Source organism: Misgurnus anguillicaudatus, chromosome 11, assembly GCF_027580225.2.
Source record: "Misgurnus anguillicaudatus chromosome 11, ASM2758022v2, whole genome shotgun sequence".
Taxonomy (NCBI): Eukaryota; Metazoa; Chordata; class Actinopteri; order Cypriniformes; family Cobitidae; genus Misgurnus; species Misgurnus anguillicaudatus.
In genome coordinates this window covers 32,809,253-32,824,967 of record NC_073347.2, presented here as the reverse complement: position 1 = coordinate 32,824,967, position 15,715 = coordinate 32,809,253, and the positions used below count along the sequence as shown (strand labels likewise).

Below are 15,715 nucleotides of genomic sequence, written 5' to 3'. Positions count from 1 at the left end.
TATAAATAAAATTGAATTGAATTGTTTGTCTGTGCAACCCCTTTGGCTGTGACTTATTTGTGAGACAGCACTAGGATCAAGTACCTTATTGCTTTTATGAAACCGTTACCACAAAAAAGCACAAACATATGTATCAGTGCAACTTTTGTGAAGTAAAAACACATGTTACATGTTTACATAGCTAAGGGTGCTGCGCAGTGAAACACAGAATCATGAGGTGCAGTCCTCATACAGTAGCTGTGTATTATTGTAAATAAAACACAACCATTGGCCAATCAGAGACAAGGACTGGAATAACCGTTTAATGAATTTATATACACCACCGCTGAAATATTTCTCGTGGTCATCATTTATTTTATTTTATTTTTTTTGATCCGCAGGTGTATGCTGGAATGTTGGATATTGTTATTGTACATTTTAATGTGTTTTATTCCAAAACAAACATTGTATTTTTTTGTGGATGACTAAATAATGAAAAAAGCATGCCATAGCTGAGTTTCCATCACTTTGATTTTATGCACATTTTGAAGCATTGCATAAGAAGCGAGTGATGGAAACCCCAAATTAAGACTAAAAGTTTTTACGCTTGCGTGAGGTTTTTTGACTTATGCAAAAAAAAGTGAAAAATGGGAGATTCATTTGCCAAGTAAATTCTGACGTAGCGAACATTAAACCAACGTGACTGATTGTCTAGCTGTATCAGCAGTCATTGTCTTTCCGTCTTTCCCATAAACTGTATGGGGCTTAACGTCACCATAGTGCTCTTGCTGTTAGTGCCTGCATGAAAAATTTAGCATTTCTTCTTTTGTGCACAACATTCAGTTTGACAATGTAAAGCTGCACCATTAGTAAATGTATAACTTCCCCAATCATAACTAAATGCAGTCCTGTCTCTATTTTCTAAGCGTGCCTTGTTTTATTTACTGTTGGTTACGAGGTTACCAATACCCACCATATTTGCTCGGACAGCTTAATGCAAATGCAACTAATTCGCATTTGTTTGAAAGTAACTAACACTGAAGTTATTAAAGAGGGACAATATTTACAATTTAATATTGACTAGTGCTTTCAGATGATATGATTTAATTCAATCAGAGCAGTATTTATCTTGCACAACAACGATGATGATGATCTCCATTAGGGTGACAGCTAATTTATAAAAACAAATTGAAAACAAAGTAATGAACAGGAAGATTCATTTAGCTGCAAACAAGTCTTTCGCTACCAAGCGTTCTTTTATTGACTCACTAAAATGAAACACTTACATTTGCGAAAAAGATACTTTCTAGCTAACAGTACCTTTTCTGTCGCTGGTGTGGTACCCTCAAATGTTCATTTTTTTGTACCTTTATGGGTACATAACACATTGAAATGTTGTACCTTTTGGGGTACAATAGTATACCCTATATAGGACCTAAGGAACAATTTTGTACAAGTTAATTTTTAGGGGTACAAAAGAGTTAATTGTATCTTTAGTTGGTACAGTAATGTACCAAAAAAGGTACAAACTGACCGTATACCTTAAAGGGATAGTTCACCCAAAAAAATGAACATTCATTGATCATTTACTCATCCTCATGTTGTTCAAAACCTGTATGAGTTTCTTTATCCTGTTTAACACAAAAGAAGATATTTTGATAAATGATGGTAAGCACACAGTTGATGGTACCCATTGACTTCCATAGTGGGAAAAACAAATAGTCAATGGGTACCATCAACTGTGTGCTTACCATCTATGATCAAGTAATAGTGAGATAATGACGAAATTTTCCCTTTAAGTTGCATAATCCACAAGACTGATATACACATAGTGTATAAATAATAAACAGTATACGCTTCGGTTCTCGCTACCTGATGCTTTTGTTCTGTAAATTGAAATTCTGAGCCCCTTTCATGAATATCATCTGTATGTGACTTCCCTTCATCAGAGGAGACGAAAAAACGACGACTTCACCGTATCATAAATCTAGAATGAAGAGGATGATGTCTGTTCGGCTCATCTTGTCATCAGTCAGAGTGTAATGATGGGCCCTTTTTGATGGCAGGAGGGCCCAGGGGCCCCATTTAGGGAGCCATTATAAATGAGGCTTATCATAGCAGCATAAACTGTCATTCAATCACACTTCTCCTGTCCTCTATACATCCTTTTATCAAGGTGTGTCTGTGATTTCCCATAAACACACACAAACAGAAGTGTACACACAATCATGCATTAGGGCAGATGGGAAAACTCCACTACAGGTTTCTATATATATGTGTTTCAAATAAAATGTACAAGGGAAAGTGTACATACACTTTAAAAAATTAAAACAACATTAGCATTGATGTCTGTGTTACTGAGTTCATGTAAGTTTTCACATAATTTACTTTTAAGAGTTTGCTCATCAGCTGCAACATTTACGACAATGTTGTTTAGACTGACTGAATGTGTGCAGTTCCCCATATTTCAATAAAGTCACACTGAAAGTTTTCATATGAAGGTTCATCTTAATAAAAACATGTCAAGATAACATTAACCATTCATTGGTCTAGGGCTGCGTTTTCCGATAACGTTGACTCTTAGCGCACTACGAAGACTGTTAAGTTAAACCTTAACTACAGGTTTACCTTTTCTAGGCATGTTTCCCAAACTGTACCTTAGCGGGTTTCTTAAGGTATTCCTTCTTACGTACGACGTTACCAGGTGCTGTCCATGGCGATGGTGCTGAATAGGTTGATATCGATTGTTCGACAATCAATTGTTCACTTTATTTAATAGGTACTTCGCTGCGAGAGCGGTGTATATATTAAAGAAACATTTTAGAAATAGTTCAAGTTACATTTATTAGGAATATCTGATAAAAATATTTCAAATTGCAAACAACTAAATATAAACCTTGTATATTTTATTTTATATCAAACCCATGCAAACCCCGCAACTTCATGTCCAAAAGTATAATGCATAAACTGCTCCAATTCATCCATTATTCATTAACTTTAACGGATAATTTATATTAGGGGTTCCCAATAAATGCGTTGCCAACATAATCGTTTCACTGGTGAATAAGGTGGGCCATGTAAGTCACCTGGCTTGGCTGTGCATTACACTTAAAATATATAAAAACAAATTGTTGTTCATTAGTTCACGCGTTTATTGTGCTTGGACACTGGATGTTTACAATGCGGATAAAGCGGACGCATTTCTGGAGCCGCGCCTGTCTGTTTACCTTAATATAACATTAAAATATATATAAATATATATTATGATTGTTTTAGATTTTAGCTTTGATTAGTTTTAATGTGGAAAATTTGTTGACCTTATGCAAGCAATAATCAAGTGGAGCAGTTTCTTTTGAGTGTTTATAAAGAATATGACATGCAGCAGCCTCAAAGTTAGAAAACATTAAAAAACTTCGATGCAAAGTCGACTTAACATCAATAACAATATTTAGGAATATCAACAATTATGATTTTGTGATGAATGTGCTCCCGTGGCATGCAATTTTACTTGATTTGTTTTTTTGCAGCTAAAATAGCCGGTAAACTAAAGATTTAACGGATTTGAAATGCACAAAAGAAATAGTAAGATTCGCTGTATAGCTAGCAGCCACCTATAACTCCTCCAACCAAACTCTTTTTTTTTATATAGTTTCTTAAGCCTGTAATAATAGTTCGAAGCTGATGTTCCTTTGGAAAAAAATATTAATCTAACAACCATCAGTGTAGTAATGTCTAATTATGTTTCATTCTTTAAATAAAAAAAATGCCTAATTTAATACGGAGTGTACTTCAACTTTTTTTTACAGATATTTAGTTATATAGACTGCAATCTACACAAGCTTTTATCACAGTCATGGCCCCTAGCGGAGTCAAGTGGGATAAGGTATAGCTAAGAGTCCTCCAGACCAACCTTCCGAACGAATGACTTACATAAGGGATACGTAACTAAGAACGTTTCGGGAAACACGTATTAACGATAAGGTACAGCTTAAGGTACAACTTAAGAACGACGTAGAGCTAAGAAGGTTTCGGGGAACGCAGCCTAGAACAAATTTAGTCGTAAAGATAACCAAGCCAATATGGTGGTAATTATATGTCAGCAAATTCAGTAGTGGTGCTGTGAGAATCAAATTTAATATCTTGTATGACTTCCATGAGCTTGAATGACTGCATCTATGCGGTTTGGCAAGGATTCATACAATGTATTGATGAAGTCATCAGGAATAGCAAAGAAAGCAGTCTTGCATGCCTCCCAGAGTTCATCAATATTCTTTGGTTTATTCTATGCTCAATGACGTTCATGTCTGGTTATTGGGTTGGCCAATCCTGAAGCATCTTGATCTTCTTCGCCTTAAGGAACTATGATGTGGAGATGGAAGTATGCGATGGAGCACCATCCTGCTGCAGAATTTGGCCTCTTTCATGGTTGGGAATATAAGAGGTACACTCTCAGAAATAAAGGTACAAAAGTTGTCACTGGGACAGTACCCTTTCAAAAAGGTACACCTTTGTACCCAAAGAGTGCATATTAGTACTTTGAACTGCCAAAATGTACCTTTATAGGTACATATTTGTTCCTAAATGGTACATATTAGGACCTTTTTTAAAGGGTACTGCCCCAGTGACAGCTTCGTACCTTTATTTTTGACAGTGTAGCTAGGATTTCTTGGTATTTAAGACTATTGATGTTGCCTTCCACCCAGCAGATCTCTTGCACACCCCTACTGGATGTAACCAGACCATGATTTTTCTGCCACCAAACTTCACTGTTTTCTGGGTGAATCTCAGATCCATGCGGGTTCCAGTAGGTCTCCTGCAATATTTGCGGCAACTGAGGTGTAATTCAACAGAAGATTCATCTGAAAAATCCACCTTCTGCTTTTCCAGCGTCCATCCTTTTAGAAGGCTGTGGGCCTTTTGTTTAGTGCTGGCTTCTGGGCACTGATTCGACCATGGAGGCCATTTCGAGACAAAATCCGACAATCCTGACACAGGGATTTCAGGTGACCAGGTCTCGTGGAGCTCTGCTGCAGTGGAAAATGGGCTGGCCTTGGATTTTTGAGACAACAAACGGTCTTCTCGAGCAGTTGTCTTGCAGGGTCTGCCTGACCTGGGCTTGTCAAAAACGTCTCAAGTCTCTTCAAATCTTTTTTCTATCCTCTGTAGTTGAGACTGAGACACATTGAAGGTGTCTGCCACATCAGCAGTGGATCTGGTCTTCAACCTCTTGATAATCAAAACTTTAGTCTTGAGATGAATCTTAGGCATGTTTGCAGAGGTCTAGTTGCAGTTAATGTGAAGGTCTAGTACTTGGGTTCTTTTATACACACCTGAGACCTAATTGATCCATTTATTAGTCACAAATGAACTTTATATGACAAGGCGACAAGACTTATGTCCAGGGGCGGAGTGGGACCAAAAAATCTACCGGGAAATTTTATATACCACCGGCCCTCCGTGGTAAAAAAAAATGTCTCGTAGCCTATTTGTAGTAAAACTAGGGTAATACAAATCGTAATCAATTTGCCCAACAAAAAAAAAAAAACATTTTCATAATAATAAAATCATTAAATCATGGCTAATTTTCCTAAATGAGTAACTATACAAAATTATACCTGTTTGAAAGACGGAGTTGCGCACCTGTCAATTAGCTATTACATAACAGAGCGAGACCAGAGATGAATGTGCTCATAAATGGGAGTAATATGGAATAATTTGTGCATCTTTGAATAACTGTAAGAATATTTCCTTTAAATAAAATTTTTGTCATAAAAAGTTTTGAGAGATAATACTGTTTTTTCCACGGTTATTGCTTATTTATTTTAACGTGTTTGGCGCATTACCTCAGAGATTATTTCAGTAATATTGCTTTTTTCCCGCTAATAATAATACAATTTACATGCCAATCCTGCTTCCTTGTCTTTTTATTAATTTCATTATGCTGTAATGTTAATTTATATGTGGATATTTAATGGCATAAGAGACGTTCATTGCCGTTATATTATCTCGTCTAATATTCAAATCATATCCGGAATAATGTGTGCATCTAGAATACAGATTCATTTGAAAATAATAAGTTTTGAGAAATACTAATGTTGTGAGGATATCTATATATTTCAGTTGAATACTCTCGTCTATTCATATGGAAATCTAATAGAAATCTAATAGTAGGAAATATAAAATGTGATACTGCAAAGTTACCCTTCTAAAATTTATTTATTATATATAGACATATGGAGATAAACCTTTGCAAATGTGCTGATTTTATCCATTCAAGTACTGACCACCAGTCTAGAAAATTTAAACATCCTTAATCCACACTTTCTATCAAATAGTCTCCGCTTGATGGATCAATCCAACCGCGTATGTACTGAAATAAACAGGCATTCGGCGATGCGGCTTTTCACATCAAGAATGAAATGTTTTGCCGCCTAAAACATGCCACTTTAACATTGATGTCACATTTGTTACAGTAACAGATCATAATAAAACATTTTTATAATTGTCCAACAGTTATAATTTCCATTTATTAGTTTTAGCTGAAAATTAAAACAAAAAGTCATGACAAAAGTGAAGGAAAAAAGTTAGGTTTCAAAAGGCCTGAGTAAATGACAGGTTATTTTATAGTTGTTGTAAAAGCTGTAATTTATAGCAAGAGGAGGAGGTGAACAGAAGTGTGCTACTGATTGAATAGCATACATCTAAGAAGTCCTGATATTTTTAATATGAGCAATTTCAGCGTTATGAATGTGACTTTTGCAGTCAAAACTTGAAATAAAAATTCACAGAGAGAATGCATTTATTACTACTGTATTAAATCATCTGATTATATTAACTCCTGGTGACAGACATAGGGTATGAATACGCCATTCAGTTAAAAACATAAGACATACAATCGTAGTTTCATTCTTACCTTAAAATGTAACGGTTGCTTTTCTGTAATAATAATAATAATCCTCTATGACGTATGCGGTCGACAAATACGACTTCCGGAAGACGAACCCGAAATCCTGGCCAGGACCCTAGACAGACATCAGAAAAATATCAGTCTATTTACATTGATTTAAAGGAATAGTCTACTCATTTTCAATATTAAAATATGTTATTACGCTGCGACGCTTCAATAGCATTTAGCTTAGCCCCATTCATTCAATTGTATCATTTAGAGATAAAGTTAGAAGTCACCAAACACATCAACGTTTTTCCTATTTAAGACGAGTAGTTATACGAGCAAGTTTGGTGGTACAAAATAAAACGTAGCGCTTTTCTAAGCGGATTTAAAAGAGGAACTATATTTTATGGCGTAATAGCACTTTTGGGAGTACTTCGACTCGCCTGAAAAGTCCGCTCCCCTTCTCATTCTCATAATGGGAGAGGGAGGGTGTTACTGCGCCGAATACTCCCAAAAGTGCTATTACGCCATATATAACAATAATAGCTGATTGACAGGTGCGCATCTCCAATTTTATGATTTTATTGTTATTATGATTTTTTGGCAGACTGTTAGATTTGTATTACCCTAGATTTACTACAAATACGAGACCTCAGTATTTTTTTTACCACAGAGGGCCGGTGGTCTACGAAATTTCCCGGTAGATTTTTTGGTCCCACTCGCCCCTGAGAATGGGTATTGGTTTTAAGACAACTTGTATGAAAGGTTTTGATCCACTTCAAATGTTGACTAGTGTATCTGCTCTCTCTGTTCTTGCACCGTAAAATGTGAAAGTTAAAAAAATAATAATTTGGTAACACTAAAAAACATAAGTTTTGTCAACTTAAACTTCAATTGAAAAATTTAAGGTGAATAAAAACACCTAAACAAGCCTTTTCAACCTAAATTTTTCACATAAAATGAGAAATTTTAAGTTAAATAAAAATCCTTTTTAGGTGTTACCAATCGATTTTTTTTTTTAAGTTAATCCAACTTTCACTTTTTACAGTGTAATCTACTTTTGCTCTTTGTTTTTCTAGCAGGTTTTAACTCCTAGTTTTTTGTTTTTCCTAGTACTTCTGCTTTGTTTATCAGTCGCTGTACAATGCGCCGGTTGGTTGTTGTGATATTTGTCCCGCCCCTCCTCCACTATGATTGGACGGCCGTGTGGGACTGACATTGACAAGCTGAGCTTTTCACTCAAAGTTGAATATTTTTCAACTCTCGGCACTGAGCTCGGAAATTATTTATTAATACTCCCTTTAATTAAAATGCCCTTTAATTTAATTAAATATTACTGTATATAGAGTATAAAAATGTTCAACAAATCAAAACTATCCTATATGTAACATTCTTCAATATAACCTAGATTACAGCTCAGTGCACTCCTGCCATTTTCTCAACCAGCTTTATACGGTACAGTAGATAATTGTGATGTTTAAAAAGCTTTTCTATCATTATCCATTTATAGGTAAAATGTATGTTTGGTCTACAAAACTAATACGAAGCATTCAAGCACAACCCTTTAGATCAAAAGGTTTTTAAATCATGATTCAAACTCTTGATAATCTGGACTTTTTGCTACACACAAAGCTGTCACTAAGGCAGTACCCTTTAAAAAGGTTCTAATATATGTATACATTTAAGACCAAATTGTACCTTTGAGGTACTACTATGAACGCTTACGGCGCAAAGGTTTCCACCCCAGTTAGGGACAGCTACGTGTAGGGACCCTTAAAAAAAAAAAAAAATTCTGACAGTCCACTTTTCCTAAATCGTAGTTTGTCTTGATTCATTATCTGTACAGGCCTCTCGCATTGTCTTTGCTGATTCAGGAAGACATGCGGTCAACATGAACTTGGCATCAGTATTCTCTCTTTCCCCTTTAAATCAGTGAGTAATGTAAGTGAATACCTCAGTCTGATCTATTCATAATCCAATATCCTCACAGAGATGCAAAGAGAATTGTAAATTGTGATGCTGATTGATTATACATCATAGTAAGAGTATACTGTACTTCACGAGAACTGCTTCAGGGAAGGTAAAGATTCGATTAGACTGTTTATTTTGTGGGATTAAAGTCTTTCTTCTCAGATACCTGCACACTGGTGGTATTTTTTTTAGAAGACAGACACAGACTATAAAGCATGCAATAATATTATTATTCCCAGGTCTTTAATTTTAAAGGATGGATGCTGTTTGGACACATTTAACAACTTGGAGCTCATAATTCAGGTAAAAATGAAGTTGAATGTGCTCAAATTTAAATACATGGTTAGTGTGTTTACATGCACAGTGTTACTCGATAACGTGTGAGCTCATGTAAACGCATAAAATGTTTTTTTTTATTTATCAGGGAAAGCCCATAAACAGATTAAGCAAAAAAATGATAGGCACATGTAGTTTTTGGCTCATTACCCCGATTTCGTGTTGCATGTAAACACCTTAAACTGCATTCTCTAAACATCACAAACAAAACTAAGTGTAAAGTAATTCAGAAAAGTCTGCAGTCGACACATGCAGTTGGCAGAGAAACTGCAAAAATAAAAGACTAATTATTTGTAAGTACAAATATATATATATATATATATATATATATATATATATATATATATATATATATATATATTTTAAAATGATAGCACAAAAGTCACATGCATGGACATACTAGTTTAGTTTAGTATTGCCCTTTATCAATTCACCTTCAGAGATGAGGGAGAGTACACGATGGGTGAACCATACCTTTAGGTTTAATGTGTTATAATTTCAACCGAAGTCGTTCGTTGCGTCTCTGTGAAAATGTCAACTTTAGATTGCGTCGTCTTAGAGTTCAGCCGAGTAAATCCCTCTCTCAGATAGCACACTTCAGGCTTCACACCAAACCTCTGGGCCAATCTGTGAGATGTGAGAAAAATACCAAACCCCTAATTAACAAAAGCTATCTCAGCTATGATTTGGAAATAAACTCTAATTTAGTCCTGAAAGCAATTAAGCGAGTCTGTAATGGTAAAACAAATGATAGCAGAAGGTTAATGGGAAGGGAATTAAAATTCAGATTACGCTTATTAAAGCCAACCGTCATCTGGTCAGATAGAAGCGAAGAGAAATGTGAGAACGGATCAGACTCACCCACAGGAAACTGAACAGCAATTGTTTATGAGAAACAGATTGTTTTACAATATGTTTGAAACTAAAGGTTATGTTTATATTAGATAAATCCTTCTGCATACTGTAAACTAACAATTAACCCAGTGTTTCCCAATCCTGGTCCTCGAGTACCCCCCACCAGTCTGGTTTAGGCCTAGTCCACACGGACACAGGTATTTTTTGGCCGTTCGTCCACATGAATACGCAGTATCAGGCCACTGAAAACTTTCTGGGAGGGGGTACTTGAGAACCAGGATTGGGAAGCATTGAATTAACCCAATATTTTTAGACCTGACGGTTTTCTGAGATAGGCCCTGTCCCAAATGGCACACTTCATGCGTACTTTCCGTCTTCTGGCCTTAAATTGTATGTGCTCGCTTAGTCTACGAGTCCGTATGGTGTCCTATTTGTCATTGTAACACTTCGAGGTGTGCTCATCAGCGCCCCCTTTGCACCCTTAATGCGGTCTTTGGCGAAGCCCGCACTGTAGCAGGCTCTGTGCACTTTACCAACCCAGAAGTCCTTGAGAAAGAGCAATCAGACCAATCAGATGACGGAAGGGAGGAGATCACACTGATGGGCAACTTCTCTTCCCATTTCTGGATTGATGCTCGAGTTTGTCCCAAATTACGACTCCGGTGCTAACTCGTGGACCTGCGTCAAGGGTCCCTAGGGTCTGCACTACACGATGTCATCAATGTGTGGAGTCCGGAGTGTACCATTTGGGACAGGGCCATAGACTTTCTCATTGTGTAAGATCCTAAACAATAAAACTTCCTATTTTCGTCTTGACAGCGTTACAAACCCAACAAACGACACCAAGCTGAATCTGCGCCAAAGCCAGTAGCTCCAGTGCAAATCCGGCCCAAAGTCGTCTGCTGTCTGTGAAACAACCTTTTAAAGTTACAGGTAGTCTGCCTGAGCCTTAAGCAATTGCAGCACAAACATAACATTTATTCTAATGCGCCAGAGGCTTTTATCCAAAGCAACTAACATTGCATTTAATATATACATTTGATCACTATGTTTGTGTTTCATAGGAATCAAACCTTTTGTGCTGCTAACTTCAGCAAGCAATGGTTTCACTATTACACCATCTATGTGAAACTATAGACCTGATACAGTCTGGTTACGAGTTACCCACTACTACAGGGGTGTCCACTCCTGCTCCTGGAGGGCCGGTGTCTCTGCAGAGTTTTATTCCAACCCTAATCAAACACACCTGATCCAGCTAATCAAGGTCTTACTAGGCAGACTAGATACTTTGAGGCAGGTGTGTTGAGGGAACTTTTAGCTAAACTCTGCAGGACACAGGCCCTCCAGGACCGACTTTGGACACCCCTGCACTACTAGCAAAAATACGCTTAAAGGTGACATTTCATGAAAATCGGACTTTTTCCATGTATAAGTGTTACAATTGGGTCCCCCAGATCAACCTAGAAAATTTGAAGAAAAAAACAACCCAGTAACTGAAATTTGGCTCCCCTTGTGATGTCAGAAGGGGATAATAGTGTCCCTTAACCCTCTGGGGTCTAAGGGGTTTTTAGGGCCCTGGGGAAGTTTTGACATGCACTGACATTTGTGCTTTTTTCAGTTGCTTAAAAACATATTAATGGCAAAAGTCTCATAACACTGTGTTCATCACAAACTGGGCTACAATATCATATAATCAACATGTATGTACATGTTTGTATTTTTGAAAGAAAAATTTTTATGCGTGGTTTTTGAAAAAGCAAAAATTTTAAGTCACTGATATAAGTCCACAAAACTAATTCTAAACATGTTTTCCCAAGACTTTTAAAAACAGGATCTAGCAGTCTAGAGTTTTTTCTTCAAAATGATGTGAAAATCATTCGGCCTACTCGTTCACATAAAGCAAGATATTGAGTTACAATTTCTAAGACACTTTTGCTTGGGAAAGGCTGTATGCGTGGAGGCGGGAAAGCTCCTGAATAATCAGTGATTGACAGCTGAGAGACAAAAGGGTTGCATAATGAGCCACATAATGTGCCTTGTGGGGATGTTCAACAGGAATGTAACTTTCTCTGTAGTAAAACCATGATAAGGTTTACTTTTCAATATAATGTAAATACACACACACTTATATATATATATATATATATATATATATATATATATATATATATATATATATATATATATATTAGGGCTGTCAAATGATTAAAATTTTTAATCAAATTAATCAGAATTTTCAGTGGATTAATCAGGATTAATCACTATTTGCAATTACACCTGAATCATAACCATTTTTTCTAAAATGCACCAAAAGATAAATAACAGGACACACATACAAAATTCTCATATTATGTCCGTTTATTAACACAGCCAAATAATGGTGGTTTAAATCAAGCTGAAACATACTACACACCATAATATTTTTCTTTGTAATGTCCCATCGCTTCCTCTTTGGCATTCCTATTAACCAGGATGTACAATTTACAGTATTCAATTGAACAGAAAGCAATAAATGTAGCCTACCACATTAACACATAACCACATAACAGTGGCCTACCACATTTTTGCACAATTTGAGTCATCTGTTGCGTTTTTATGTGGAACAAAACATGTTCAATAAAACTTTTAAATCAAACCAAAGAACAATTTTTTACCTTTTCCTCCATTCTTTAATCCAGTTGCTCAAAAATCCAGTTGCTAACTACTATAACATGTTACACTGAAACTGGTCTTCTTGTTTGAACATCACCTTTCAAATCTACTGAGCTTTATCATCTTTCAGCCAGTTGCTGAGGCAAACTAACTTTTTCACATTTTCTGAAAGTAAAGCTGACCTTTTCTTGTTCACAATGTGACCTGCAACTGAGAAAAGTCGTTCACAGGGAACGGTGGTTGCAGGAGTGGCTAGATATTTGTGAGCTAGTGAGGCCAGCTTCTCATGGGCTCCTGAATGAGATGCCCACCACTTCAAGGGGCAGCCCTCCAATGTAATGGTGGGCTCTGCTCTGTACCTCTGTATGGCAGGTTGGACCTCTTCATCTTCTGATTCTGAATCTGAGCACATTTGCAGAAGGCTGATTTTCTTACTGGGTGGCCCATCATCATGTGTCTGTGAAGACTTTCTGGGTGATTCTTGTTGCAGCATCCCTTCAAGTGTGGTCCACACCGCTTCCCTGTCTGTCTTGGGCAGGCATTTCAAGTCTTTGAAACGAGGATCCAAAACTGTAGCAATCTGGAGCCATGCATTGTTGAGCTGTTCTTGGCGGGATGCTAGGTCCTCCTTGAACTTGGTCTTGAATCTCACCACATATGCAGGGTCCTCATCACAGGCTTCCATCTTGAGACGCAAGTGGCAGAGAGAAGGTAGTACCACAGAACAGGAGACATAGGCCTCTCCACCCAGGAGCTCAGTTACATACCTACGCACACAAACACACATGCACACAGAGACAGTGTATTATTAGAACAGTGGTTATCAACATATTATCATCATTATTATTATTATTATTATTTTTACCTACATATAGTGTTAATTTCACCACCTATTTTTAATTAAGTCTTAGTCTTGTGCCAAATGTTTTAGTCATGTTTAGTCATTTACCTATCTTTTTTTTGTTTGTTTCTTGATAACAGACCGCTGCTAACTATAACACACCGTCGCCATGAAAAACGGAGCGTTGCCATGAACACACAGGATTCTAACCGTAAAGACGGAGCGCACTATTTTCTTAAGCGGAAGCAATACAATTGTTTTAAATCAATAAACTCCTTTTTAAATCATAATTTTGTGTCAAATTATTGATTTATTTGGTAGGTAGCAATGTAATAAGCGGGATCCGAACTCGTTCTGAATATTTTAAAGGTGCAACAGCTGATGAAAAAGCAGAGACGATTGTAGACGAAAATTAAGAGAGATTTTATCTTAGTTTTTATTTTATGCAAAACATTTTCGTCTCGTCTTTTTCGAACATATTTCTGACGAAATTAACACTACATACATGCATACATGTTATTGATATTTGACTTGGTTTAATTCATTCCAGAAAATAATCACAGCAGTGTTATTTGATAAGTGACTGATTTACCTGCATGGCTCTAGAAGTGCCTCCAGCCTCTGCAGTTTATCCCACTCTGCTGCGGTCGGCAAAACGAGTTTATGCTCCTGATTGTCCAGGGCTGCGATGACAGCCTCTTTATTTCTGCTCAAGCGCTTGACCATTTCCAGCGTCGAATTCCAACGTGTTGGAACGTCCTGGATCAATGGCTCTTGCTTCTTTCCCAGGCTGACTTGTTGTGCTTGAAGCTCCGTAGCATTTGCTGGGCTGTGCTTAAAATGACCGACAACTTTGCGAGCCTTGGCCAAAGCATTTACAAAGCCGCTGTCAGCAAGACTCACTGTGACACTTCTCTGCACCATGTGAGCGACACAGCTCATGTGTTCATAGCGTGTAAGTCGAATTGCGGCAACCATGTTACGTGCACTGTCAGTCCCAATGGTTGTCGTCTTGCCCTCGATGTCCCACTTACGTGCAACAGACAGGAACTGTTCTTTACAAGCCTCCGCAAAATGACGCTCCTCAGTTTTTAATATAGTCAGCGCAAAAGACTTCAGTTCCCACGTGTCACTGATGAAATGTGCAGTTACTCCGAGGTAATTGTTGTTACTTACTGATGTCCAATGGTCTCCTGTCAGGGCAATATGATTTACTTGAGCCAAGACCGCTTTCCTTTTTTCTTTCTCATTTTCATAGAGCTCGTGGATTTTCGTCATAACTGTGGCTCTTGACGGTGGCTTATAGTATGAGTCTTGAGACGCCACTTGCAAAACCTCAAGGAAACCTGCGTCTTCTACAATGCTAATGGGTCTACAATCCTTTGCAATCCATTTTGCCATTGTGTTGGTCAAATTAACTGAGGTTGATTTTGTTAATGGCCTGCGAATATTCAGCGTGGTCTGGCGCAAACCACTTGCTGAACCTGACGGCCCAGCAAATGCATGTTTGGCGTTGACATGGTACTTCAAGCTTGAACAGCTCCGGTGAAATTGAAACTCCTTGTTACAAATCTTGCAAATAACCTTGTACTTGTTAACTGTACCATCATCATTCTTTTTATATTTGAATCCGTCAATAGGCCCACTTTGCTCACCTTGCTCCATCTCGCCTCTAGCTCCCAACTACTTCCGTGACTTTCCTGACCTGAATAATTTGTCACACTGCGCATGCGTGAAATGCGTTAAAAAAATTGACGTAATTAACAACAAACAACTAATTAACGTCGTTAACGCGCTATTTTTGACAGCCCTAATATATATATATATATATATATATATATATATATATATATATATATATATATATATATATATATATATATATCAATAGAAATATATAATTTCACAATTTACCTTTTAAAAACCATATAGCCTAATCATGGTAAAGGTACTGTTTGGCCATCGTAAAGTGAACACACAGGGTTAGTGTTTGGTTGGCCAGCGAGAGTTTTACTTTTGTGCAGTAAAAAGCTCAAAAGAACAACTGCCTATCGTTGTTTGAACTTTTATTTGTGTTTTTGTAATCATTATAGTAGAAACACAACAAGGGACAAGCGTGATAAACTTATCAATGTTTGTTTACAGCCGCCGCCATTACCTCACGTGTTGATCATGAAAGCAGTAACAAA

At 37.1% G+C, this 15,715-nt stretch overlaps 1 protein-coding gene across 1 annotated transcript; it reads right to left on the bottom strand.

Moving 5' to 3' along the window:
* Positions 1-12,349: 12,349 nt before the first annotated feature.
* LOC129443345 (E3 SUMO-protein ligase ZBED1-like) lies at positions 12,350-15,324 on the bottom strand. Its single transcript, XM_055203846.2, has 2 exons — positions 14,119-15,324; positions 12,350-13,452 (listed from the first exon to the last, which is right to left on the bottom strand). Exons 1-2 carry the CDS (start codon positions 15,189-15,191, stop codon positions 12,792-12,794), a joined length of 1,734 nt encoding a protein of 577 aa, XP_055059821.2. The 5' UTR covers positions 15,192-15,324; the 3' UTR covers positions 12,350-12,791.
* Between the last annotated feature and the right edge of the window lie 391 nt (positions 15,325-15,715).

Excerpts from the sequence above, each read along its gene's own strand:
- LOC129443345 (XM_055203846.2), bottom strand. The coding sequence starts at position 15,191 with ATGGAGCAAGGTGAGCAAAGTGGGCCTATTGACGGATTCAAATATAAA. Across the intron at positions 13,453-14,118 it reads GCACTTCTAGAGCCATGCAG|GTATGTAACTGAGCTCCTGG; the intron begins GTAAATCAGTCA and ends TTGTGTGCGTAG.